This window comes from Miniopterus natalensis, chromosome 22 (genome assembly GCF_054644295.1).
Source record: "Miniopterus natalensis isolate mMinNat1 chromosome 22, mMinNat1.hap1, whole genome shotgun sequence".
In the NCBI taxonomy this organism is placed as follows: domain Eukaryota; kingdom Metazoa; phylum Chordata; class Mammalia; order Chiroptera; family Miniopteridae; genus Miniopterus; species Miniopterus natalensis.
Genome location: NC_142102.1, coordinates 4,941,729 through 4,969,109, shown reverse-complemented (window position 1 = coordinate 4,969,109; position 27,381 = coordinate 4,941,729). Strand labels below are relative to the sequence as shown.

Here is a 27,381-nt window from a genome sequence, read left to right as displayed (position 1 = left end):
GTCGATGACCCCGCTGCCCACCTCTCCCAGGGAAAGGGTCATCTTTGCTGATCTTGTGGGACTTGGCATCGGCGCCATCAGAAGCCGGAAATAAATATTTGTAGACTAAACTTTCGTATGAATGAAGGATTTCTAATATTTACCTGTGTGAAAATATCACCCGGTTATGCCCTGAGGCCGGCAGCCCACGCGCAGAATCAATAGTCCTGACCTTCGTGGTCCTAACCTCGATTTCACTCTGCCGACGGGCCGTTGGGGGGAGGCCTGCCGTCCCGGCACACAGGGCAGGCCCGTCGTCCCGCCGGAGGGGGCGTGCGGGGTGATTGGCTAATTCTGCTGAGCTGTCCCTGCAGACCCGTGCCCGGGTCTTGAGTTCTTTATAACACGAGACATTTGGTTGACAGGTTTTCTGTTTGTTTTTTTTTCCTACCACTAAATACTGAGCCTCAATGCTTCCTAGAGTTTCTCAGCCTTGACGCCCCTGCGTGTTGGGCTGGATCCTGGTTGGTGAGGCCTGGACTGTGCCTTTCAGGCTGTTGAGCAGCAGATGCCGGTTGTCATGAGCACAGGGGTCTGTAGCCACTGCCCAGGGGCCCTGGGGGATCGAAGCCGCCGCCCGCAGGGAATCACGGGTGCGCGTTTGACCACGTACGTGAGCTGTGCTCAGTCAGGGTTTCAGACGGCCCCTCCCCAGGTTCCTTCATTGGCATGATGTAGAAATGCACGGCCTTCTTGCGTAATTGATCCTAAATTCCCCGGCACTCCTGTGGATTAAACAGCCCCCGTGGCCGAAAGTTGTTACGAAATGCAGGAGTCACGTGGGAGGGAGGCAGGTTCGGGGAGCTGGAAGGTCGCGGAGCAGGGAGAGGGAACGGGTTTCCTGCACGTGCCAAGTCCCAGCCCTGGGGAGAAGGGTTCTGAGACCCGAGCGGAGCTCAGCAGGAAAGGCGGCCGTGCTTGCCCGGCAGGGCCTGCCGCGGACTCGGGCGGAGCAGTAACGGTGCCGACTGTCCTGCCAGCCTTCCCAAAGTGCTGCCCGGAAGGGGGCCTGGGAGCCGATGGCACCGCCCGCTGAGGCTGGGGTTGCCCGGGGGAGACGGGCTCTCTCGCGACCCGCTGCTGTGTTCAGGCGAAGTCAGGAGCTGACAGAGCGTCAGTTTGCAGCCCAGCTGAGTCGTGTCAGCTGATCCTGAACGCGGGACGTCAGTTTCTGTCTAAAACCCAGACCTCCCCGCCGGGCTCTGACGTGCAGGAACGCTTGGAGAGCCTCTGGCTCCCGAGGCACCGGCCCCTCAGCCGGTGGCTTCTACGGGCTTTGCCGCTTTGCTTGTCAGTGTTTGGGTGGCCGTTGGAGCAGGCTCTGTAATTGCATCGCCAGAGGAGAGCATTCCCAGGTCCAAATAAAGACAGAAGGACGTTATCTACAAGCTTGGGGACAGCCTGTTCCTGAGACGATAGCATGGCTGGGCTTGGGGACCTGAGGTCAGCGGGGCCCTATCGGGTCGTGGGTGGCCGGAGGCATCTCCCGTCAGTAACAGGGAAAGCAGGCCTGGGATCTGGGAGGCTGGAGCCCACCCGCACCGATAACTCCGCGGGAAAGAGCGCCTGGGCTGCCCTGGGTCGATTTCATGTTACTTCAGCTCTGCCTTCCGTCGGGCAGCTACTGCACGAGACGCCGGCGAGAGAAACGAATCCCGGACGTCTCCCGTCGCTTCCTTTCCCGAGCAGTAGCAGCCGCAGTAAGCCTGGAGATCCTAGGCCTCTTGTCCGGTTCTCTCCGCAACTAAGGATCTTAAAAATTAAGCATCGTTGCTCAGTCGAGGATCCTTTCTGTGTGCACACGGGTCCAAACGCTCGTGTCCGGACCCCGTGCCTTTGGCACCCACAGCCCCTCTCTGCTCGCTCGTCCCCAAATCTTCCTAAAGTCCCCTGTATCGAAAGTTTTGCCCGTTTTACGCTTTAACCTCTGCAAAAACGTTTAGCTTTTTATTAGCAAAACTTAAAGCTTTGCTTAAGAAATACTACAAGCCATTCTTTTCTCTGATAAAACCAAAACAACATGTGTCCTGCTCTCAGCCTTCACTCCGCCTCCCCCTCCTTCACCTGTATCTCTACCCCTCCCCCCATCTCCCCCATCTCTCCCTCCCCCCCATCTCTCCCTCCTCTACCATGGTCTCCGTCACCTCCCCATCTCTGTTCACCCCCTAACACCCCTCCCATGAGCATTAGGTACAAACACAGGTTTGAAAAATTGCAGCCCTGGAAAAGGCACTTGAATGAACATGCGCCAGCAGCGGCGACGAGATTATGCCTGATTTGCACGGGCTCCTGGGATGAATCTTCCAATAATGCCTCGACCTTGCTGCCCAGATTTAGAGGTCACAGTCTTGCAACAAGGGAACACCTGAACCCCCCCCCATCCTGGTTTGGGTTCAGGTTCGGGTCCTAAATCTTAAGGAGATGATGGGTTTATCTCAGACCGGTCTCCACTTCAGTAATTAGCATTTAGAGGAGTCTGGAAGTTTGCAGAAGTTGGCGCAAGGAGAAGGAGAGTGTTAATGGGAAAGTAAGTTAGTCCAGGGAAGGGAGACAGGAGAAAGGAGGGAGACAGATGCGAGAGAGCTAATGGGGAGTTGGGCAGGAAGGCGAGGCCTCTCGCTGATCTGGGCTAACGCTCCGGCTGGCGCTCGGGACAGCTGTCAGCCTGTGGCCGCAGAAGTCTCGTGCCCGGAGCCGTGGCCGTGTACACGCTCCCTCCGCCCTCTGGGTTGTCTGCTGCGGCCTGGTGATCAGCCGGAGGGGAGGCCTGATGGCCGGATACTTGCTCTGCTACAAAACGCCAAAGACGAGGCTGTTTCCGAAATGTCCCACGTGAGACTTTGGTAGGAATCTGGGAGCTCTGAGGGGTTCTCAGAATGGCGAGCTAAGTTTTAGGGCGGTTGGCACTGTGATTCCTAAGATCTCATGACCATACGCAGTAGCATGGGTCAGTGCAGGGTTCACAGGACACGCGTGTGCACGCTGGGGGCCCACGGGGCCTGGGGTCCGTCCTCTTGGCTCAGGGGCTCTGCCTCACAAGCATGGGGCCCTCCGGTTCTGTGTTTCCCTTTCCCTTCAGTTTCCAGGTGAGGGCCGTGCAGTCAGACTATTAAAAGACCTGCGAGGTTGCTTAGTGCAGTGGTTTTCAAAATTCCTTTTTTTTTTCCCCCTTTTACTTTTAATAGAGAGCTCAGAGCACTGTCTGTCCAGCTCCCATCGATTTTCCTGCAAGGTGGCCTCTGAGACAGTCACAAAAATATAGGCCTCCTGAGAACCTAGAAAACTATTGATCTTTTTAAAAAATTGAAACATATTTGACATGTAACATTGTATAAACTTAACTCGTGTTGCTTTGATACAGTTATATATTGCAATACAATTGCCATTGTGGTGATAATTAGCACCTTTATCACGTCACATAATTATCACTTCTCAGTGGCTGGAATAATTAAGATCTAGTCTCTTAGCAGGTTTGATGATTATAATACAATACCGTTGTCTAGATCCCAGAAAACTATTGATCGCAACTACCCCCTCCTCATTTTCACATGGGGAAACAGGGTCAGAGAGAGGGAACGACCCACCCATGTCTCTGAAGGTGTCCTGTCCAGCTGACACCGTCTCCTTCTTTTAGTCCCGGCATAAATATCTTTGACTAGGGCTCTCTCTGAACAACCCCCCACCCCATCTCTGCTCAGCATTAGGTTCCCTGTCAAAACTTTTCACAGAACTAACCCTACATTTATGCTTCTCAGAACTAACCATACTGCAATCAGTGCTGCTTTGAGTTTTGCATACATGCATGCATGCGTGTATGCATGTCTGTGTTTGCACATACGTGTTTTTCCTACTGGGTGCAGCTCCCGAGGGCGGGGGTCCCTACCAGAGGTCTCCACACCTCCCATTGGGTTGTGCCCACGGGAACTCCTGACACGTGATTGTGGACTACGGAGGGGTCGCCGTTTCCAGACTTCAGCCTCACACGGTTGCTTTCCCTGTGCCGCCTCCAAGAGGCCAGCCCAGTTCCCGCCCCTGGAAAGGCTCAAACCAGGGTGTGAAGAGGGGCCCGACGACTCTTCGTCTTCCACCGCTTCTGGAGGAGCTTGCCGTCTGTTTCCGGGATGAGCCGAAAGCCTGCTCCAGGTAACATCAATAGATTTTTGCGTTTGTCACACGGAGGTGGACCGCGGTGGTCGGCTGTGTCAGTGCGGAATAGCCAGCCCCATCCGTCACTGGGGGCTGAAGTGACAGCACTGCTCCTGCTGTTTGTTGAGCTCTGGGCATGTCCCCCGCCGCGTGTGCATTCAGTCTTATCGAGGAGGCAGTGCAGTCCCCATTTTACAGGTGGGGAAACTGAGGTGTGGAAAGCCTAAGAAATGCGCACAGCTTGTGGACTGCAGAGTTGACCTGCCGGTCTCTGGGACCTGAGCCCTGTGCGTACCAAGAATAGATGAACGAGGGTTAGGGTTTTTTTGTTTTTTCCTAAAGAAGCTAAACCAAAAGCTGAAAAGAAGCTAAATAAATACTTTCTAAGTATTAGAAGGATTCAGGAGTGGGAGCATCTGTCATTTCGTTCTTTAGAAAAGAGCATTATGAGGTCCACCCCATATAAGCATCTGAATGGGACCCAGCAGGAGGTGCCCCCCTCTGCCAGGTGGCCGGTCGAGGGCCCCAGTCTGTGCCGGGAGGCGGGGGGCAGCATCAGATGAGGCTGATGAGTGATGGGCTAGGTGACGGAGAGCGAGGGAACAGGGCCGCGGAGAATCATAGTTTCCGATCGTGCCCGCCACCCTCAACTTGGAACATGACTCCCCCCCCCCCCCCGGCTTAAAGTTCTCACCTCTCTACCAAATATTTTTGTCTTTTGCATAAGTACATAAAATATCTTCAAAAGTGTAAGCTAAGAGAATACTATGTATCCCCCGTGCCTCCCTTCCCTGCCCCCTTTGTCAGGCCCGGTAGTTGGGGGGCTGACCAGACAGCAGCCCATGTAGTTCCTCTTCCTGCCACGCGGTGGTGCTGTTCTGTCAGTTTTCTCGGCCTCGCGAGTCCGATATTTATTTTAGGTGAGTAATTTGTTTATCAGGAGGTTATTTTAATCTAATTTTGGCCATATTTGCTATTCCACACTATCTGTGCTTCCCAGCCTTAGCAGCTTGCATGTCTTGAAGGAAATTAGCAGAAGATGGTCTCAGAGGCATTTGCTCAGCCATTATTTAAGGGAGTTGGGAGGAGGCAGGGTGAGTGGAGCCTGGTGCTGGAAGAGCCTGTGGAATTTGTTGCACTCCCAGGGAGGTTAGCATGATTAAAAAAGACTTACGGGGGGCGGGGAGCTTCCCAGCAGCAGCTTTTGGGAGGGCTGCCTCCGGTAAACAGCAGCAAATCTTGTCCTTACCTTTCCGCAGCTCCCTCTCACCTTTCTGATAACCCGCATTTCCCTGACCTTCTCCTCCAAGGTCAAAGGCAGCCCTTAAATGCCATCTGCCGTCCCACAGTCCACACACATCCCTCATCCCATCTGAGAGTATGTTTCAGGAACTGTTTCCTGCAAGCGTTCAAGGAAGTGGGCAGGAAGGCAGGGAGTGGGCAGAGAATTTCTGTTTATTAGGGCACCTCCAGCGAACACGGATCCTGGCTATCAATCATAGACCACTGGCACTTGCCAATTTATATACCATCAAGCCGAACTTAAGGGAGGTTAATGATTTCCCCAGAAAGCCCCACACGTAGTAAGTGGACCGCTAACATTTGGATTCAGTGGTGAATCCTTTGCAGAGCCAGTGACGTAAACAGAAGTCTGTCTACAAAGCAAAAAAAAAAAAAAAATCTTCATATTTCACAGATGATCCCCACCCTCCACGTGGAGCCAGGAAACCAGGACTCTGTTGGTGGGCTGGGGGCTTTAAATCAGTTTTTTGTCATTGCACTTGACTTAACTTTGCTTTTCCAAAAATGAGAGGACTACTTAAGATGAGTAGTTTCAGAATTATTTATTAGGAGAAACTTAAAAAAAAAAGACCGTGAAGTCTTATGAGGGGAGGACCCATCCAAAGCAGAGAGAGCAGGAACAGAAAGTGGGAGACCCCAGTGATGACGGCCTGCCTGTCCCTTGCCACCCCCTGTCTCCCCGGCTCTCCACGGACACTGAGACCCTTCCACAGAGGTTCCTTAGGGCTCACTCGAGGGAATCCAGTTTGAAAACCTCTTGGCATACTCTCAAGAGGCACTTTCAGAGCTCGGTCTGTTGTCTAGGATTACATTTTAAAGACAGGCAGACGCACCTTCTGGGCGTTTTGGAAAGCGTGGTTGTTTTTACTCTGTGGAAGTCCTAAGGAAGAGCTTGTGACGTTTGACTCAGAAAAAAGAGAAGCAAGACGTTGGATTTGCCCTCAGGCCCCAGTCAAACAACTTTGGAGTCTCTGGGGACTAAGATGCCTGATGAAATAGGACCCAGTCAGACGAGGAGGGTTGGCTTTCAGTGGGGGTTAGAATGATATGGGCCACACAGCCAGGAGCTGTGGGTGGTGGTGCAGTTTTTCCTGCTTGACACAGGACTTGGCCACATAAAATACGGTAATAAGCCGTGGCGGGTGTGGCTCGGTTGGTCATGCGCTGAAGGGTTGCTGGTTCGATTCCTGATCACGCCTGTGTTGAGGGCTCCATCTCCGGGTGGGTGGGTGGGTGGGTGTGCAGGAGGCAGCCAATCCATGTTTCACTCCCCCATTGATGTTTCCCTCTCTCTTTCCCTCTCCCTTCCTCTCTCTCTAAAAAAAATCAATAAAACATCTTTAAAAAATAAATTATAATACGATTGCGAGCAATCCTGGTTCCCGCACCCAGGCAGCACGCTGTCTTTTAACCAGGTGCTCCTGTTCCCTGGCGCGAGTTTAACAGGCTCTGCCTGCAGGCCTGGGCCATGAGGTTGCTTTGACAACACCGTGGACGTGCTCAGGGAGGCTCAGGGTCACGTGTGAAGCTGGTGCGTGCCTGCGAAAGGCTCAGACCTCTTACTCTCTGAAAGGATACGGCACCGTGGAGGACAGGATTTGCACAGCGGCCACGATGCTGGCTCTCCCGAGACCGCGGGTCGCAACTGTGGCCACCCTGGGCATAGTCTGTAAACTGTGCTGTAGATCCCTCATCAGTAAAGCAGGGAAAATGGTGTCTCCCGGGGATAAATCACAAGACTGACGCAAAGCAATGCACACGTAGGGGAGTTCAGTGCTAGGTCTTGGTCACTCTCTGTGACGATCGACACTCCTTGTCTTATCGGAAAATCCCTGGAGTTTCAGGAATTGGCCACACAAGGCGGTGGAGCCTCTTGCCTGCAAAGAGCTGCTTCCTGAGCGCCGAGTGATACCTAGTTGCGCTCATGCCTCCCTCCTGACAGCCTTTCCCTCCGGAGGAGTAACTAAGTGCATGCAGCAGGTTCGTCTGCAGCCCACGAGCACTTACTTTGTTTCCATTCTGGGCTGTGGGGAGTTAACATCCAGGGTTGCTGAGCTTAGGACCTGCATCATCCTGGCATAATGAACGATTGGCTGCGGATTGACCGAGATAAAGCATCACAGAGATTTAGAGAGATAGACAAAAAGATAAACAACTCGTGGCTCCGAAGAGGCACAGCAGCTTCCTCATCACATTCGGGATTGACTGTGCAATTATTTGTGTTTGTCAGGATGTGTCCCGGCTGTTCTAATAATAGCCGTTTAGAATGTACCTTTCTGTGCATCATCTCATTTAATCTGCACCGGAGCCCTGCAAGATGGGGAGATATTTAACTGTTCCGCGGCCATGGCTCTCGGCACGAGTGATTTGGCGGCCGAGGGAACACTTGTTTAGCAAGGCCTGGTTGCCACGTCTGCTGGGTGGCGTTCGGTGGGCAGAAGCCAGGATGCTGCTGGCTGGGCTACAGAGCACGGGACGGTCCGCTAGATTTGAAACAGTGGTGGTCAGATCGTCTCTTCGCCTTCTCGGCCACGATTTCGGGAGCTTAGGGGAGAAGCATCTTTAGTTTTACGAGGGCACCTAATGGGAGAGTGAGATTTGCCTGAAACCTGAATTTCCTTCATGGCCCGTTGGTTGACCGAAATGCGTCTGTTCTACAGGGAGACAGAATATCCGCACGCTAATTCCATATTCTTATGTGAGCTAATAATAATCGAGGGCAGTGCCCATCGCCAGTGACATTAAGATTAGTTGTATTTCAGTACGTAGCCCGCTGCAGCAGCTGCCGGGGAGGAAACGAGCGAGAGCCCAGTCGTCCTGCCCCTCTCGGTGGCGTTGCAATCACGTCTGGGCCCGACTGCTGGGCTGGCCTCGCGCGGTCACTGGCTGGGCGTCCAGGAGGCTCCGATGCCTCTCCTCCAGTGACCTGAGGAGTGATAGGCGATGTATTCGAACCTTCAAGCCTTCCTGAGTTTCCTGTTAAAAATCAACCCTCCCCACGATTTCAGGGGCCTGGGAGGGGCAGAGAAAATGAATGCGGGAGGCTGGGTAGAGGGACTGAGCCAAGTTAAATTTGGCGGAAAGCCCCCCCCTGGAGCCCCTGAGGCTTCACGCTCCCACCGGTTTTATCTCCTCCCGCCTTTCAGGAGCCCTCCTCCGGAAGCTGGTTCTCCTGCTCACAGTTCGGAGTCTTTATCTGGGTACAGAACGGTGTCTGCTCTTCTAACCAGCATCAAAAAGCTTTGGGGATAACAACCCGGGTGTCAGCTGGGCGGCAGATGGGGATTCCATTTGAATCCCAGATACGCCGCTTCTAAGCCCCGCGGACTTAAGTTGTTTAACTTCTCTCAGCCTCTGTGCCGTCCTTTGTAAAGGGAGGAGCGTGTGCTCATCTCAAAGCCTTTCCGTGAGACAAATGAGATGATCATGCAAAGTGATCAGCCCAGTGCTGAGCACACAGGAAACAATCGGTCACTAAACACTCGGTAATTGCAGCTGGTGTTAGGATGGCAACAATGTAGAAAGCTTCCTGTTTGTGGAATAGGATTGCGAAGTCTTGGTAAAAGTCTCCTTTGTCCAGAAAGGTCTTCGTGGTGCCTCCTGGGAAGACCACACAAATAATTTGTTGCCAAGTGTAACAAGCCTGTTGCTTCATGAAGTTACAGTCACCATCCTCTTGAAATTTAGTAACATCTCCAAAGGGGGAGACTATGGTAGAGTGTGGGTGCTGTGGTTCAAAGTGGGTCTCTAATTGGGGGTGGGGGTGGGTCCTGATTGAGACCAAAAAATGTTTGTGGTATAATTGCTCAGGGCCGGGGGACACGCTGAGGGGCGGGTTCGGAAGCAAAGCTTGGAGAGGAAACGGGAGCTCGAAAAGCCCAGCTGAGTGGCCTCCGGTTCTGGGCGGGGGCTGCCACCCTGGCCGGGATCCCCCGAACCCGCAGTAGTTCGGAGGAACGGATTTTCGTGACGTCCCTGAAGCGGACGACAACGCTCTTCCTGTCCCTGGGCAAGAGTCTCGTGGGATGGAGATGTTGTAGGATGTGTGCCGTGTGGCTGAAGATGGTTTCTGCTCCCAGGAACGATCGGCTGAAATCCTTGCATTCACTCTCACGCACACAGGCCTTTCCAGAAGCGAGGGGAGGGGGCTGTGGAGGTCTGTTACGGACGCTGTCTGTCGGGCAGCTGGGGTAAAGCGGGGGGTGCTCCTCAGTGTGTGCGTATCATGGTACCTAAGGGCAGATAGGCGGCAACGTACGATGGTGACCATGTGGGGTGCGAGGTCAGTGCCGTTCCGCGGGGATAGAGGAACCCCGATTTTCCCGGCCAGGTGCTCGGCCCTTAGAGCGCTGGCCCTCGCTTCGTTCCGCTCTTTCCTCTATGTTTGCTCGTCCTCAGCTGGACGAGTCTCCTCTTGTCAGGTCTGAGAGGAGGGTGAGCTTTCGCAACCCCCCCCAAGCCGTTCTCAGGGGAAGACGGACTGATGTCAGGTCGGGGTGGGGTGGGGTGGACAGGTGGCTATTTCAGAGGTTGGTAAACGTGACAGTTCACTGAGGATTAGCAGGAAACCACGAACCGGGTCGTTGGGATTTGATAGGGGGCTTTCTCTCAGATAATTAAAGGTTTTCCCCGCATTACCCCCCTCGCCCCCACAGAGAGTATGAAGGTCATTAGGATAACACTGACCTATAAGCAGATAAGAGAGAAAAGCCCCTAACCTCCCACCGCCCCGGCCCCTGTGCCCTGCTTTTGTGGCATCTTTTCAGCAGGTGGTTCTTTCCTTTTAATACTTCCAGCTTAATCCTCAGTTTTCTTTTAAACGTCAGACATTGGGCAGGCTGGACCCTCATTTCGGCAGGAAAGAACCCTTGTGCTTTGTGGCTGGGACTAGCCAAAGAGCGAAGGATTTTTGACACAGAAAAAGAATTCATTAAAGATGTAATAAAGGCGATTTAAACTTCCCACAAACAGCGAATAAAGCTCGTCACTCTCCGGTCAGGGCCGTGGCTCAATGAAATGCCGAAACACGTAAACAACAAAAATTAATTAAACCAACTGAAGAAGTGGGTCAGAAATCTCAGTGGGGCTCAGCCAAGCCTGACAATTTAGAATTTGACAAACAAGCAGGGAAAAGAAAGCATTTCGTTAATATTTATGAGAAAACCCATCTGGAGTCAAGCACTGGATTTTCACGTGATTGTCTCACTCGTGGGCACTTACGTGGTCCGAGGGGAGACTGACTTGGAGCTGAGGCCGGTGCCGATCTGAGCACAGCTCGGGATCTCCCCTACACTCAGCGGGGGGCCCCTGCCGTCTCGTGAGCAGCGTGAGCAGCGTGGTTCACGGAGAAACACAGTCACGGGAGGGCGGCGCTGCAGGACGTGGGCGTTCGTGCCCGAGAGTCAGCTGGCCAGAGCCCTGCCCGTGAGCAGCATCTACTGGGCGACCCTGAATGGGCACCGTTTGCCCACCGACCCTTTGCTCTGAGGCGTTGAACACGACAAGTGGCAGATGTTAACGGTCGAGAAGGGGCATCTTCAACTCGTCTCCCCGTGTTTCTCCGGAGAGAATTTAATCTGTATCTCGGGGAAATGAGGGCATCATCCACTTACCCCGTGAGATGGGTCTCCTGAGAGGTCTCAGCCAAGATCGGTCCAGGAGCAGAGAGAAATAGCTCGCGGTTGGCGAGGTGAGAGCCCTGCCTCCGCTCTGTCGGGGCAGGAAGCCCGCGGCACCTCCTGCCGGGCGGGCACCCAGCGCCCGCCTGGGCGTTTTTGGCGCCTGGCTGCTCCCTCAGAGAGCCCACCCTCTGGCTGGGCGGCCTTGATGGTGAGAATTCCTTTCCTGAACTGCGCCAAAGCCTTGACCGCCCCTAGATCGGCTTCCGTTCCCTTTAGGGAAAAGCACCCAGTGTGTCTCTTACACTTGACAACCCTTCAGCTGCAACGTCTCACTCAGTGTCTTTTCCTTCCCAACCTAAACCGTGTATGTTTGCTCAGCCCAGTGACAATATTCTAAGTCCAGTGAGAGGTGGGTAAAAATGGAAATCAATCAATCAAGCAATCATCAATCAATTGCTCCCCCCCATTATTTTTTCTAAACGATTTCAGAGTAAGTTACAGACGCGCCCATCCTCCAATTCGGAATTTCCTCAAAACAGCGATATTCTCTTACATAACCAGCACTTATCGTGCACTTTTGGCAGGAATACCATTGACGTGACTCCGTGACTTTTTCAGTGACATCACCAGATACGATGCACTTAAAACTTTTTCTTTAATTGATCGGTTGAGAGAGAGAGAGGGAGGGAGGGAGGGAACATCGACTTACTGCTCCTCTTACCGACGCCTCATTGGTTGATTCTTTTTTTTTTTTTTTTTTTTTTAAATATATCTTTATTGATTTCAGAGAGAGGAAAGGAGAGGGAGAGAGAGGGACAGAAACATCAATGATGAGAGAGTCATTGATGGAGCCCGCAACCCGGCATGTGCCCCGACCGGGAATCGAACCCCGACCGCCTGGATCCCAGGTCGACGCTCAACCGCTGAGCCACGCCCGGCCGGGCCCATTGGTTGGTCCTTACATGGGCTCTGACGGGGAATTGAACCCGCAACCTTGGCGTATCGGGACGATCCTCTGACCGGCTGAGCTCCCAGGCAGGGCTTGGCGATGCGCTTTGATCCCTCGATTAAGGTGACGCCCCCCAGTTTCCTCCGTAGTTAACGAGCGTCCTCGGTGCGCCCGGGAGAGCCCGGGGCCGACGTTGGCTTTCCCGTTGGTTTCAGAGTCCACCAGCCGCAGGGCGGTGAACAGAGGCTACGTGCCCAGCTTGCTGGGTCTGCACCGGGACTGGCACAGCCACGACACGGCCAACAGCTACCTGCCGATCCGCCGGGCGCTGCTGCTCTGCCTCCGGCACATCGCCGCCCTGCAGTCGGGCAGGGAGGCCTTCCTGGCGGCCCGGGGCATGGAGATCCTGTTCAGCACCACGCAGGTGAGCGGCGCCGGGGCTCCCCTGCCCCAGGACACGGGATGGCTCCCCAAGGCCGCGTCTGGGGCTCGCCCTGAACGGAGCGGGGGCTCCTCGGCCCGTGCCTCCAGCGCTGCGGCATCTAGAGGTGACGGAGGCCGGCCAGACCCCGACCTTGGGGGGCAGGCATTCTGGCAGGAGAGCCAGTCCCTAGGGAAGCGCAGACGCGTGAGGAGGGCGTTTCCTCGCACTCTGACGGGTCAGGCCCGAGGTCGCGGGTGGCGGGAGGAGGTGTCCTCCTGGCGGGTCAGGCCTCTGGGCGGGTGGCAGCCGGGCCGAGGCCCCGGGAGGAGGAGCACCTGCAGGCCTCTTGCTCCCTGCGCCCCACCGGGCACCGTGTTCGGCTCCCCGCGTTTCAGCCCAGACAACAGGCTCCCCCGTTTCCCCCGTGATACGAGGCCTGAACCCCGCTGTGCGAGTGGCGACCGGCGTCTGTCGATGACGCGAGGGTCCCCCGGTGTCCGCCGTGGGCTCACCCGTCCTGGGGGCAGGGCGGCCGTGTTTCCCACACACCCTGCCCCTTGCTGTCTGTCTGTCTGTCTGTCTGCATATTAGCCTCTGTTCTCCCCCCATCAGTCTTTTTGCTTTTGCCTGGACAACGCCCAGTCTGTCCCTGCCTGGGTACCCCCGAGGCCGTGAAGCCGTCGCGACGGGTGCCGTTTTCCATCCGTGGTGTCTGTAGAGTTTTCCCAGTTAAAAAAAAAACACAAAAAAGCTTCCCCTCCTCCTCTAAACAACAACACAGCACTGGGCTGCGACCCGGTCCGACCTACCGGCCGCCGCCTCCGGTCTCTCTCCATCGCTGCAGCCCTCAGAGCCGCTCGGCCTGGAGGTCGCCCCTCCGCTTTAAGTCCAGTCCCCGGAGGAGGCGGTGCTTTGGATTTTTCTGGGCTTTACTCTGTGCGCTGGTGGCCCCCAAACCCCTAATCCCTCCCAGGCCTAGTGAAGGACGCCCTGCACTGCGGACGCCCCGCTAGCCCCCCACTCCGCCCTGGGCTTCCGCCGGCTTCCTCGGCCCTCTGTGTTCTCGGTGTTAAGAAGCAACGGGAAGGGAAATACGGGAGAAGAGGAGGATGGACCCAGAGGCACGCGCCGGGGGTGCGGGGGGGGGGGGGGGGGAGACATGCCCGGGGCGGTGAGCCCGGGCGCGGGACCTCAGAATCCGTTCCCCAGCCGGCCAGTGGAGACCTCGGCGGCCTGACTGAGCAAACGGACGTGTGCCCGGCCCGCTGCGGCTGCGTGGAGGGGACGCTGGACGTGGGCGGGGGCAGCAGCCGCTCTTCGCGGCCGGGTTTCCTTCGTCGCAGGACAGCCCAGCCCCGGCTGTGCGCAGGGGTCACTGCAGCTGTGCCAGCTGCCCATCGGCCGCCCCTCTCCTTCCGAACGCCCACACTTTCCGCTCAGCCCTCGGAATCGCCTTGACGAGCCCCAGAGGCGACGAAGCCCCAACCAGTCCATTTTCCACCGAGACTGTTTCCTGCGGATGGCCCAGGACGCCCGGTTGGCACCACGGGAGCCCACGGAGGGGGGAGAGCCTCTCGATGGCGCTGAGACATCTCTGTTTCGAAAGTCGGCTTACGCTGATCATATTTCGGAGTCATCTGGGTGGCTTGAATTTACGGCTTAGTTTTTGTTAAATGTTCTTTTTTTTTTTTAATATATCTTTATTGCTTTCAGAGAGAGGAAAGGAGAGGGAGAGAGAGAGATAGAAACGTCAATGATGAGAGAGTCACTGATCGAGCCCGCAACCCGGGCCTGTGCCCTGACCGGGAATCGAACCCCGATCGCCTGGATCCCAGGTCGACGCTCAACCGCTGAGCCACGTCCGGCCGGGCAATTGTTTTTTTTTCTTTCTGGTCTTTCATGGGGAGCTGCCTGTAATGAGGGGCTGACAATACCATCCTGGGACCTCCCCACGGTGGCCACTCTGCCCTGTGGCAAGTTCTCAGCATCCCCACTGCCTACGCCTGTGACTTGTAGGCCTCGGAGATTTCCAGAAACCCCTTAGGCTCACGCTAGTCAGCTTTCTGGACCAAGTCAGTAGACAAAACATTTAGTAAGAGACTAAAGAAAGTGGCCATTCCCCCGCCTGCCAAGGACATAACCAGACTTCTCCCAGCTCTCTCTCTCTCTCTCAGTTTAGTAAACTTGTTCCCACACTCGTCACAGTGTCTGAAAAAAGGGGCCTTGCCGTGTCCCATCAATATCAAAATGTTATATCTGCAAAACCCACTTTTTCTTTGCTGTGGGCGGGTCCCAAGAGAGGCCCATACCGTGGGCTTTGAGAGGCGGCCTGACTTTCAATTTACATGCTTGGGGTTCGCTTAGTCTTTTCTTCTGGCTCCATAACCTTTGTAGATTTCTCTTTGGATAACGGCTGAAAGGGGGAAGCAAGTCTTCCATCAGTTCAGCTGCTCGTTCCCTAACCTGGGGCATCCTTCCTGGTGCCGCTCGGGCGGCTGAAGGAGGTGCTCCCTGCCGGCCCCGGCCACCCTGGACCGCGTCTCCCTCGGCTGCAGCCTCCCCCGGAAGACGATTAAGTCTGTGTTCAGACTGAATCCATTCCGGCGACACAGGAGCCGTGAAAGAGAAATAGAAATTCAGATTTATACGTGAGACCCAAGCCGAGCCTACGCTAGACGGAAATCCCGCTCGGCCACGTTCTCGGGGGACGCTCTGCGTCAAGGGTGTTCACTGTCCGCGTAGCCGCCTGTAACTCGCTACCTGGGAGGCTGTCCCCGCGGAGGCTCGGCCTGCGGTGCAGCGTCCGACCTGCTCTCCCCCTGTGCAGAGCTCCCTGGAGGACAGAAGCTTGGAACCCGTCACCTCCGTGGTGCTTCAGGTCCTCAGGCAGTGCCACCCGAAGAGCCCCCTTCCCTTGGCCACGGCCAGCAGTGCCTACAGCTTCCCGGGCCCCGGGCGCGTCGCCCCCGAACCTCCGCGTGCTCTCGCTGAAGGTAACGTAAGTGGGTGTCTGTGAGCCTTGTGAGTTTGACACCTGGGCAGATATTTCAGAGGAACGCAGATGAAAGTAACATCGGTTCTCTCGCAGGCCAACCGTGGTGGTCCGATAAGCTAATTAGAAATACGTATGAAACAAGCACGTTTTTTCATGTACCAGGTGAACCAAGACCGAGCTCCATTATTTTGTTTGTAATTATTGACTGTTACCGCTTTGCCTGGTAGCTATTGATGCCTGATCAGTGATCTCAGCTAATTAAAAAAAAAAAAAAAATCTATCGACCGTCCCACGATGGGGCCCCACCACTGTGTGGACTGGCTCTGGAATTAATTTGCCCTACGGATAATATTGAAATAAAACTTTCGCTACTTGAAACCTCATGCTAGCCACGTTAGAGTATCTGAAAGTACGATTGTTCGATCTTTAAGACTGTGGTCGAAAGATTCTATTTTTTCCCAGCCCTGTGCACGGAATAGATTTTTTCTGGAGGCCTCCTCTGGCCACAGTGGCATTGGCTGTATCTGTGGACTTGTGTTTCAAATAAGTTCCTTCACATAATAGCGAGGGAGTCGGTCAAACCTCGGCCCATTTTGCGTGCGTGGGATCTCCAGCCTTGGCCGTGTGAGCTGCGTAAACTCGTCTGGGTCGGGCGGGGGAGCCAGGAATCTGCGCGCGTTTGGCACAGCAGGGTGGGCTTCCTGGTGGAGGGCCCTGACGCGCCCGCGTGCCCCTGGCTTCACGTGCCCTCAGTGACCCCTCTCCCCCCCCCCAGAGGATTTCGAAGACGACGGTGACGAGGCAGACGACCACTCCGATTCTGAGGACCCGAGAGAGGAAGTAGGTACACTGGCCCTCGCTTCGGACGGTCTCCGCACTCAGGCTGGGCAGGGGGCCCTATGTGGCGCTTCTGTTGGTCGTCAGCTAATCCCAGGGTCGATTTCAAGGCCTTACTTTTGTATTTGCCCCCCAGTGCCTGGCACGTAGCTCCGCTCAGTAAACGACAGCTATTCTTGAGTCCCGGTGGTTTCCCCTTGGAAGGCCCAGTGCGACGTCTCACTGTGAAGTCAGAGGCCGCCCGTTGGGGAGACACGGACATTGCATCACGGGGAGCCCAGGCGGACGCCTCATGCTTAGGGCCGTTCCATTGAACGTGGGAAGGACATCCGGGCGAGCAAATGAGCTCCACAGTGAGATTTACAGGGGACGATTTTCTAGGACTCTCTTTCGGGCAGACCTTACCAGCCTCCAGAGCCACTCCTCTTACCCGCTGCCCAGGCCCAGTGGCCGTTCGGTCCCGGGCGCCGACACGTCCCTGGGCTGTGCCGCCTTGAGCCGCGCGGTGCGCACGCTCCGGCCAGCGGAGGAGAGGGGCCCTTTGGTCTCTCCGGTGACGACCTGCGCTGTAGAGCGGCGGTCAGCGCCCTCCCTGCGGAAGGTCAGAGAGTCCTTACGCTAGGCTTCGGGGACCGTCCGTCTCTGTCAGCCCCTCACCTTGGCCACCGCGGCTCAAAGGCAGCCGCGGCCAAAGCACCCAGGCCGGGGCACGCTGCGTTCCCGAAAGGCCTAATTCACCCAAACGGGCCCTGGGACGCAGCGTGCTCCCTGCGTTTCTGAAAAGGGTTTCTGAGCCGTGGCACTGCTGGCGTTGTGGCTGGACGAGCCTTGTCGTGGGGGCTGTTCTGTGCGTTGTAGGGGGTTCAGCAGAGTCCGCGGCCCCGCCCGCTAGATGCCAGCAGCACCCACTCCTTTGCCCCCCAGTTTAGGAACCAAAAATGTCGCCAGGAAGTGCCCGATGCCGCCGGGGGGGGGGGGTAACATCACCCCGATGGAGAATAATGGTAGGTTTATCTTGGAGTTGAAATTCTGTCTTCATTTGTGCTGGTCGACGTGAACTCGACGAGCCCTTCAAGGTAGGGTCCCTGCGTCCCGTCACCTGGGAGAGAGGCCGAGGAGCAAATGCTGCCTTTCATGGCGTTCCTGATAGAAAACCGGGACTAAAATACCTGTCATTTATCTGCCTGTCTGTCTGTCTGTCTGTCTACCTACCTACCTACCTATCCATCTGTCTGTCTGTCTATCTATCTATGTATCTATCTATCTATGTATCAATCATCTATCTATCCGTCCGTCTGTCTATCCATCCGTCCATCCATCCATCCACCCATCCATCCATCCATCCATCCACCCATCCATCCGTCCATCCATCCATCCACCTACCTACCTACCTCCCTGCCTATCTATCCATCCGTCTGTCTGTCTATCTATCATCTATCTATCTATCATCTATCTATCTATCTATCTATCTATCTATCTATCTATCTATCTATCTATCTATCTATCTATCATCTATCTATCATCTCTGTCTATCTGTCTATCTATCTATCTATCTATCTATCTATCTATCTATCTATCTATCTATCTATCTATCATCTATCTATCTATCATCTATCTATCATCTATCTATCTATCATCTATCTATCATCTATCTATCTATCATCTATCATCTATCTATCTATCATCTATCTATCTATCTATCTATCTATCTATCTATCTATCTATCTATCTATCTATCTATCTATCTATCTATCTATCATCTACCATCTATCTATCTATCTATCTATCTATCTATCTATCTATCATCTATCTATCATCTATCTGTCTATCTGTCTATCTATCTATCTATCTATCTATCTATCATCTATCTATCTATCATCTATCTATCATCTATCTATCTATCATCTATCATCTATCTATCTATCTATCTATCTATCTATCTATCTATCTATCTATCTACCTATCTATCTATATCTATCTATCATCTATCTATCATCTATCTATCATCTATCTATTATCTGTCTACCTACCTACCTACCTATCCATCTGTCTGTCTGTCTATCTATCTATGTATCTATCTATCTATGTATCAATCATCTATCTATCCGTCCGTCTGTCTATCCATCCGTCCATCCATCCATCCATCCATCCATCCATCCACCCATCCATCCACCCGTCCGTCCGTCCATCCATCCATCCACCTACCTACCTACCTCCCTGCCTATCTATCCATCCGTCTGTCTGTCTATCTATCATCTATCTATCATCTATCTATCTATCTATCTATCTATCTATCTATCTATCTATCTATCTATCTATCTATCATCTATCTATCTATCATCTATCTATCTGTCTATCTGTCTATCTATCTATCTATCTATCTATCTATCATCTATCTATCATCTATCTATCTATCATCTATCTATCATCTATCTATCTATCATCTATCTATCATCTATCTATCATCTATCATCTATCTATCTATCTATCTATCTATCTATCTATCTACCTATCTATCTATATCTATCTATCATCTATCTATCATCTATCTATTATCTGTCTACCTACCTACCTACCTATCCATCTGTCTATCTATCTATCTATGTATCTATCTATCTATGTATCAATCATCTATCTATCCGTCCGTCTATCCATCCATCCATCCATCCATCCATCCATCCATCCATCCATCCATCCATCCACCCGTCCGTCCGTCCATCCATCCATCCACCTACCTACCTACCTCCCTGCCTATCTATCCATCCGTCTGTCTGTCTATCTATCATCTATCTATCTATCATCTATCTATCTATCATCTATCTATCTATCTATCATCTATCTATCTATCTATCTATCTATCTATCTATCTATCTATCTATCTATCATCTATCTATCATCTATCTATCATCTATCTATCTATCATCTATCTATCATCTATCTATCTATCTATCTATCTATCTATCTATCTATCTATCTATCTATCTATCTATCTATCTATCTATCTATCTATCTATCTATCATCTTCTATCGTCTATCTATCGTCCGTCTATACATCCATCCTTCCACTGATACAGCCACACATACCTCTCCCCCCTCCCCCCCCCCCTTCCCTCATGTGTCTTTCTCACCCCCCCGCCGTCTGCGTCTCTATCATGAGGATCACTCACCTTGCTGGTGACGGCAGCCGGCATAAAGGGGCCCCCTCTCAGCCCGGACTCCAGGTTAAGACCGCCGTTGACACTGTGGTGTTCTCGGAGTTTTGCTGATTAATAGAATCATCTCTGAAGCCGTTGGTGGAAAATTGGTTCTTTGCTGCGGCTTGGCAGCGCAGGACTTGGAGTCCTGCTGAATTATCTGAGTAACGCTGGGCCGCGGCAGCCATTCATCAATGCCCCCCCCCGCCTGCTCCTTGGTAACCGGGCGTCTAACGCGCAGTGTCAGTCACTCGCATCCGAGGTGGAGGGGCAGCCGGGCCGCGGCCAGCCTCACGCGGAGGGGAGGGAGGCCGGACGCCTCTCCCTTGTTCCCACGCTTCAGACGATGGGGGGCTGGGGCGGAGCGGAGCTGAAACGGACAAATCCAGGTGGGAAAGAAGCACAAGACACGTAGGCGAGGGCCTGGAAACCGAGCCAAGGAGAAGATGGGAAATCGCTTATTTGTGGCGAGGGCCGATCAGTCCTGACACCAGTATTGCTTTTTCTTTCAATTTTAAAAACACAGCCCGACCTATTAAGCTGCCCTTTGCGTGGGCGAGCGCTGTCGCTTGGAGGCGGGGAGGCCGCATCCGGGCCTCGCGTGCAGCTCGGCTCAATGCGTCTCCGGGCGGCTCCTTGGTCCTGACGTGTGTTCAATGTTCCGCTGCAGGACGATGACTTGGAGACAGATGTGAGCAAGCTGAGTCCCAAACCCGGGCTTGACCGGCCCGAGGAGGAGCTGACCCAGTACGAGGCCCTGTGTCCCGAGCTCTCCTGCAGCTTTGAGGTAGGACGTGCGCCGCGGGCCTGTTCCCGCCCGGGTGCGTCCTCTGCGGGACCTCGGGCCGAGCTGAGGCCTGCGATGGACACGTCGCTCAGCACCAGCAGCCCGCTTCTGGGGCCTTTCCGAGAGTAGCCAAGGGCAAAGCAAAAATATAAAAAAGGGTGGCTGAGCTCGGGTGCGGGCAAGGGCCCTACAGTCGGACACCCAACACCCTAGGGCATCGCTGCCTGTTTGTTGTCTGGTGGGCAAGGTGCCCTGACCCCCACGCATTGCAAAAGCAAGTGAAAATTCTTGATGATTAAATTGTTCCCTCGTCAGGGTGGCAATGCGGTGCCCGATGGCTTTCTTTTTTCTTTTTTTTTTTTTAAATGGGTCTGAACTCTCAATGTATTTACTAGCTGCATAGTATTCCGGTATATGCACATGTTAAATTTATATTACCAATTTACATAGGTGAATATATAAGTAGTTTCCAATCTTTTGTCATTTAAAGTGATAACTCAATGGGTTGTTTGTAAGTGTATTTATTTAAACATATATATTTCTTTCTTTTTTTAAGTATATCTTTATTGATTTCAGAGAGAGGAAAGGAGAGGGAGAGAGAGAGATAGAAACATCAATGATGAGAGAGTCATTGATCGAGCCCGCAACCGGGCCTGTGCCCTGACCGGGAACCGAACCCTGATCCCCTGGATCCCAGGTCGACGCTCAGCCGCTGAGCCACGCCCGGCCGGGCCCGATGGCTTTCTGATTGAAGGTGGCCGGCGGATCCCAGGGTTGCTTTGTCGGTGGGAGCAAATCGAGCACCTCACGCCCGGCAATGCGAATCCAGGGGCTGGGACCTGCTGCTCCTGCTCCTGCTGCCTCCAGTATTTTTAGACCTGCCTTTGCTCTTGGCTACTTGTTAATGGCTCTTAATAAATCAATGCATTCGGCCATATCTAATGGCACAAAAGTCCTATGTCGAAGGGAGTTGGTGTCATCTGTTTCCAGAAAGCAGAAAGGGGTCTGTGGGGGTAAAAATCTCAGGCAGGAAATTGCGGCTCGGCGTGAAGAATGCTTTCTGTAAACAGTGCTCCTCGGAGAAAACGCACCGCCTTGGGGTGCGGCGGGGGCCCGACAAGTGAGGCTCTTCCTCCAGACTAACTTACTGGCTGACCTTGGGGAGCCCGCAGCTCGCAGGACCCACGCTTAGCCCTGCGCCCGGAGGGTGAGGACAGGGATGGTTGGGCTCTCTCCCTGCAAGGGGGCACTGACCTGCTCTTCTCTGCTTTAAACCCAAAGGAACTGGAGCCCAGGCCCGGAGATGAGCGGGACTCTGAGTATGCCAACCACCCCCACATTCCTGCCCCCGCCCCGCAGCAGCGTTGCTTCAGTGAGGACCAAAGCTCCCGGGGGCAAGAGAGAGAAGACGCAGTCCAGATGTCCCTTCTGAGCGCGGTGAAGAGGGGGAGGCCCTCTGTGTGCCTGGCCCCCCAAAAACCCGCACCTAGAACAAACCTGCACCAAAACGCCCCATCCAACGGGCTTGGGATGGATTCTTCGGGAAAGAAAGCCCTTGACATTGAGGCTTTCCTCAGAGAGGACACTTGGGACATAGACATGATCTCCTGCCCGAGGGCGGGTGCCTCCCTTTCCGACCCCACTCGGCCTCGGGAAGCCGTTGACGTGATCGACAGGGTTCTGCAGGCGCATCCCCAGCACATTCCCTTCCACGACCCCTACGTTTACATGGCCAAAGCCAGGAGAACCAGATCCGTGGCCGACTTCAAGATGATGGCATTTCCCGATCTCTGGGGACATCGCCCGGCGCCCTCTCCGGAGCCCCTGCTGGAACGCAAACGTGGAATCCAAAGGTGACGGTGCTCCTGACGCGAGGGCCGAGTTCTCTCTCTCAATACCTTCCCTGGGGGGACCGCGTGCACGATAGTGCTGCTCCCCGGGGAAAAGTGAGCGTCGCTGAGAGCACGTCGGAGCCCGTTGGGAAAGTTTTACCGTAACACACAAGCTTCCCTGTCTCCCAGGGCGATTCAGAACCAACGTAGGGCCGCGGGGCGTGTGCTTCCCGAAAAAGAATCTGCCCGGTGATTCCAAGGCAGCCCCGCACCCCAACCCACTCCAGGCCCGACGGCAGGAACACGTACCCCGGTCCTGCCAGTGCGGGCGTCATCCTCAGGGAGGTGCTCAGAAAACCCAAGAGTGGGTGATGCGGGGTCTCCTTGCTTGTTCACTGCAGATAGGTGTCTGGTCTCGTGTTCACGAGGGGAGGGGTGTACCTCGGTCCCACGGCCCGGCCTTACAGCACCTGGGTTGGCTTGGAGAGTAGTTCTCTGCGTCACTAAGGACTGGGGTGTGTGGGGGGCGCTGTGTCCTCTAGGGAGGGAACCCTGGGCGATGGGTTGTTCCCAGGATTCAGGAAGGAGGGGGAGCTCCGCCTGTGGCTCAGCAAAGTGAAGTTAAAACGAAAATTGCTCAAGCCAAGGGGAGGAAATTATTTTCCCTGGAAAAGTAAAAACGTAGGGTGCATGCACTGAGTCAGTGGGGGCAACGTGTGCATACCGGAGATTTCATTGACTTATTTTCTGTTTCATTAGCAAATCCGTGGTGGATCCCAAGAGCTGCCCCCTCCTGGGCTCCTGGCCGACGTCTCTGGCCTCAGCCCCTGCCTGTTACCTGTCACGTCAAGTTTCTGGGAGACACACCATTGGGGTTGGCCCAGCAGCACCTTCCCCCCGCCCCCCACACCTGGGCCTCGTGTCTGCCCCCCCTTCTCCCCCGCCCCAGAGACCCGGATTGGAAATTCAAGGATAGAATGAGAAAAATCCCTCGGGCTTTTTCCCTCCACCTTAAGTCTCCCGGACGCTGGTATTTCTCAGGCAGAGCACTGACCTCAGTCTCTGAAACAGACAGAGCCCAAGGAGCAGAGATGGCGTGAGAGCCGAAAGGCCTAGTGGAGCCTCCCAGACCCGAGGGTGCTCCAGTCAGCACCCGGACGTCCCCCTCAGAACCGTCTCAGCGCAGAGGACCCTCTCGCTCACACAGCCAGAAACCGAACGAGTCCCTTAGTCCAAACGCTCTTGACGAAAACTGTCCTTCACGTCAGGATCCTCTCACTAAAATCTAGCGTCACGGCCGCCCGCTTTCCTACCGCTCGGTGTGGTTTTACTTATTGATAAAAGGAAGGCAGGAGGAGCGGCACTTGCTTTGCTGCTTCAGCTCCAGGTTGGGGGAGCTGAAACGTTTACTAAATGTTTCTTTCCTAATTTTTCTGATGACTCCCGAGGCCCCCCCAGGTGACCGCATAGGACGAGCGGGGTGAGGAGTGCGGGTCAGCCTTTAAAATGTTCCTGATTTTCCGTTTCAGGGTCAAGATACTTGAGGACATCCGGAGGTTCATCCAGCCGGGCGACGTTCTAAATAAAGTCGTCTTCAGCTTGGACGAGCCTCGGTAGGTGGTCCTGGGCATCGGGGCGGGTGGGCGCAGGGTGGAGAATCCTGTCAGTGCCGCGAGAGTGAGAGCGTCGCGCTCGCCGAACGTCTGGGATAAAGGCCCGTGAGAGGCCGGCCCCTTAGACGCGTCGCGCTGAACCCGAGGTCAGCGGTAACGCGTGTTCTCGTGCTCCCTCTTCCGCGACAGGCAGGACACGGCTTCCGAAGGCTTACGCTTCTCCTCCAAGTTCGAGTCAGGAAACCTTCGCAAAGCCATCCAAGTGCGCGAGTAAGTAAAGAAAGCGGCGCAGGGCAGGTCCGGGCGGCTCGAGAGGGCAGGTGTGACCATCCGCTCCCGCCCCTTCGCAGTGACCTCGCGTTGACGGGCGGCTTGGCACCCGCCCTGGTGCCGGTGTTTACACCGAGCCAACCGGCAAAACGCTGCAAACGAAGGCCGAGGGTTGGCTGTTAGGCGCCGGCCAGATGCCAGCCGGGGACTCACTGGCGATGCCACAGCCAGGTGGACGCCGCGGGCGACCCGTGTTCCACATCACGGGTCCGTACCTGGGTGTGAGAGCACCTCGACCGGGCTGTTTACACCTTCCGCCGATGCGGGGGCTGGGTCTGCCGACGTGGAAGCACACAGGGTCCCCGATTCCTGTACCTTCCCGCGTCTCTTGCTCCCATAACTGTGTAGTTAGGTGGCAGAAACCTTGGGCTCCCTTCAGTGAAGGGGGCGCTCAGGGCCAGGCCCCGGCCAGCGCCGCCGGTGAGCTCTTACGGACCAGGATCGGAGGAAAGACGTGGCCTTGTCTAGGAGCCCAGCTGAAGGAACGTGCCGGGGGATGGATGGGACAGTAATATTCTTGAAAACGAAATGCCCTAAGGATGTCCGAGTCCAATCTGTATTGCCAGTTCTGTTGCTAAAGCTTAAAAAAGAAAGAATTACCTCGGGAGACGTAGTGACAGGGAGGGGACCCCCACGAGCCTCCTGGGGTCCCAGATCTCGATCTGGGTCGTTGCCAGGTGGGTGTAGCTGGACGAATTTGTTTAAATCTATTGTGTTACATACTTAAGATTCGCGCACTGTATTTACTGCGTGTAGGTTACATCAGCTTAAAAGGGGGAAATGAATAAACGATCCCTGCGCTGCTGGCCGAACCCGTGTCAGCAGCTTTGCTGGCGTTTCACGTGCGCGGCATTAATGGATCTTTGCAAACAGCTCTGCGAGGTTGGACCCTGTTCTCCTTGTCAGTGTGAGGGGACTGAGGCCCAGCTTTAAATAGTAACAGCACCGCCAACGAGACGTGATTGCATTTTCTCTGGCAAATAGCACACTTGCATTTTTCTAGCCAGGTGGAAACTTTGTTGCAGTTTAACAAATAGGGACCTACAGCTGTGCAGCTTACTCTTCTGATACCAAGAAGCCGCTCCCCTCATAGCCCCTGCCCCATATCGTGAGACCCGGAGGATAGGTGTTACTTAACAGCCGCCGGAGACCCCGGGTCTCAGATCTCTCATTAAGAGCATGAGATGCGTTGGCGGCCGGCGTGGCTCAGCGGTTGAGCATCGACCTGTGAACCAGGAGGTCACAGCTCGATTCCCGGTCAGGGCACAGGCCCGGGTTCTGGGCTCGATCCCCGGTGGGGCGCGTGCAGGAGGCAGCCGATCCATGACCCTCGGCATTGATGTTTTTCTCTCTCTCTCCCTGTCCCTTCATCTCTCTGAAATAATTTTTTTTTTTTTAAATATATCTTTATTGATTTCAGAGAGAGGAAAGGAGGGGAGAGAGAGAGATAGAAACATCAATGATGAGTCATTGATCGAGCCTGCAACTGGGCCTGTGCCCTGACCAGGAATCGAACCCCGATCGCCTGGATCCTAGGTCGACGCTCAACCGCTGAGCCACACCCGGCCGGGCTCTCTGAAATAATTTAAAAAAAGAACACGAGACGTGTAGATTCTCACTGTGCCGGCGGTTACCCTGAGGCCGTCCAACCCTCCGACCTTGCTCCCTCCTCTGCAGGTTTGAGTACGACCTGCTGGTCAACACTGACGTCAACTGCACCCAGTACCAGCAGTGGTTCAACTTCAAGGTGAGCGGCATGCGGGCTGCCGTCCCTTACCGCTTCAACATCATCAACTACGAGAAGCCCAACAGCCAGTTTAACTACGGTACGAGCTCCTGGGAACGGAGGCTTTCTGCGCCACACCGGGGCCGTTGTCGCCGGGAGAGTGTCCGGGTCGTTGCCAGAAGCCCTGCCGGGCTCCCAAAGAGTCTGAAGCTGTGTTGACGCATTTCGTTGTCACTGGACTTAAAGTCACGTGTTGGGAAGTCTGAGCTCTCTGGAGAGTCTAGTGGGTTTTCTGTTCCCTTCTGCAGCGGTGAGAGCTACATCCCCTCACGGTCCTTGGCTCACGGCCCCGTCCTCGGACTCCCAGGCCTATAGCGTAGCATCTTCAGATCTCTCTCCCCTGCAGCTGAGCCTGGTTAAGCCTCCCTCCTCTAAGGACGCTTGCGATTGCCCTGGCCGGGTCGCTTGGCTGATTCGAGCATAATCCCAATACGTCAAGGTTGCGGGTTCGATCCCCAGTCAGGGCACATACAAGAATCGCCAATGACGTGTGAATAAGTGGAGCAGCAAATCTCCACCCCCCCCTTTGCCCCTCTTTCCATTTCTCTGTCTCTGAAATCAGAGACGTCAGTGTTGCATTTAGGCCTCACCAGGACCATCTCCCACCTCACGGTAGTGTCTGCAAAGTCCCTCCCGCCGTGCAAGGTGACACCCACAGGTTCCAGAGCTAAGACCGGGCTGCCCTTGAGGGCCGGGGTGCAGCCTGCCTCGCTCTGTCCCCAGGGGATGACCCCACCTTTATCCTCTGCAGGGATGCAGCCGACCATGTATTCTGTGAAGGAGGCTCTTCTCGGCAGACCCACCTGGGTACGGACGGGCTACGAAATCTGTTATTACAAGTGAGTGAGAATATCGTTGGTTTCTTCCCTCCGCTCTTCCCTTCGCTCTCGATTTCCAGGCGGCTCCGAGGAGCCTCAGCGCTGTGTGCTTGTCCCCTGTCCTTGCCATGACCTTGCCCCTCCGAGGCGTCAGCCTGTGACGTGGGACCCACAGGCGACTGCGAGAAACAGCGTCTGATTTGCTGAGTAGGGTCTGTCCTCGCGCGGGCACATTAACCCCCGCAGACCGTGTTGGAAATTAGACGTTGTACAGACTCAGCTGTGATCAGGGCATCGAGCTTTACCTCCTTTCCTCTCTCCTTTTTTTTTTTTTTTTCCAATGAGCAAAATGTCTGAGAAACTCCGGCCTCTTCTTACCCTTCCTGCCCTTCGGTTTTACACAGTAGACGAGAGTGAGTGTGTGACAAATACGCATAGTAAGATGATGTTTTTTTGGGAGAAACAAATGAGAAAGGCTCTTGAAAACTCATCTTCTACCCCTGATCGCGCTAACCATTTTCATTAACGTAGCCTGGAAAATCGTAATGAAACTTTAATTATCCATAGCTCTTGATAAAAGAATTCTAGACGCATGAATTGCTTATTTGTGCATTTGCAGGGAAAATAAAATACAAAGTCATAAGGGGGAAAAAAAAGGGATAGGAATTGTTGGAACAGGTAGAAAATATATAATTATCAGTTCATTGC

The 27,381-nt window shown here is 54.3% G+C and overlaps 1 protein-coding gene across 1 annotated transcript in view; it reads left to right on the top strand.

Annotated features, from left to right (window-relative positions):
• The window catches only part of AGBL1 (AGBL carboxypeptidase 1), a 330,831-nt gene that overhangs the window by 34,357 nt on the left and 269,093 nt on the right, over positions 1-27,381 (top strand). The window contains exons 5-13 of the mRNA XM_087829256.1: positions 12,273-12,481; positions 15,309-15,474; positions 16,252-16,316; positions 20,178-20,294; positions 21,576-22,147; positions 23,656-23,739; positions 23,929-24,009; positions 25,747-25,895; positions 26,607-26,694. Of these exons, the coding sequence (XP_087685382.1) occupies positions 12,273-12,481; positions 15,309-15,474; positions 16,252-16,316; positions 20,178-20,294; positions 21,576-22,147; positions 23,656-23,739; positions 23,929-24,009; positions 25,747-25,895; positions 26,607-26,694 (1,531 nt within the window). The remainder of the gene's footprint in view (positions 1-12,272; positions 12,482-15,308; positions 15,475-16,251; positions 16,317-20,177; positions 20,295-21,575; positions 22,148-23,655; positions 23,740-23,928; positions 24,010-25,746; positions 25,896-26,606; positions 26,695-27,381) is intronic.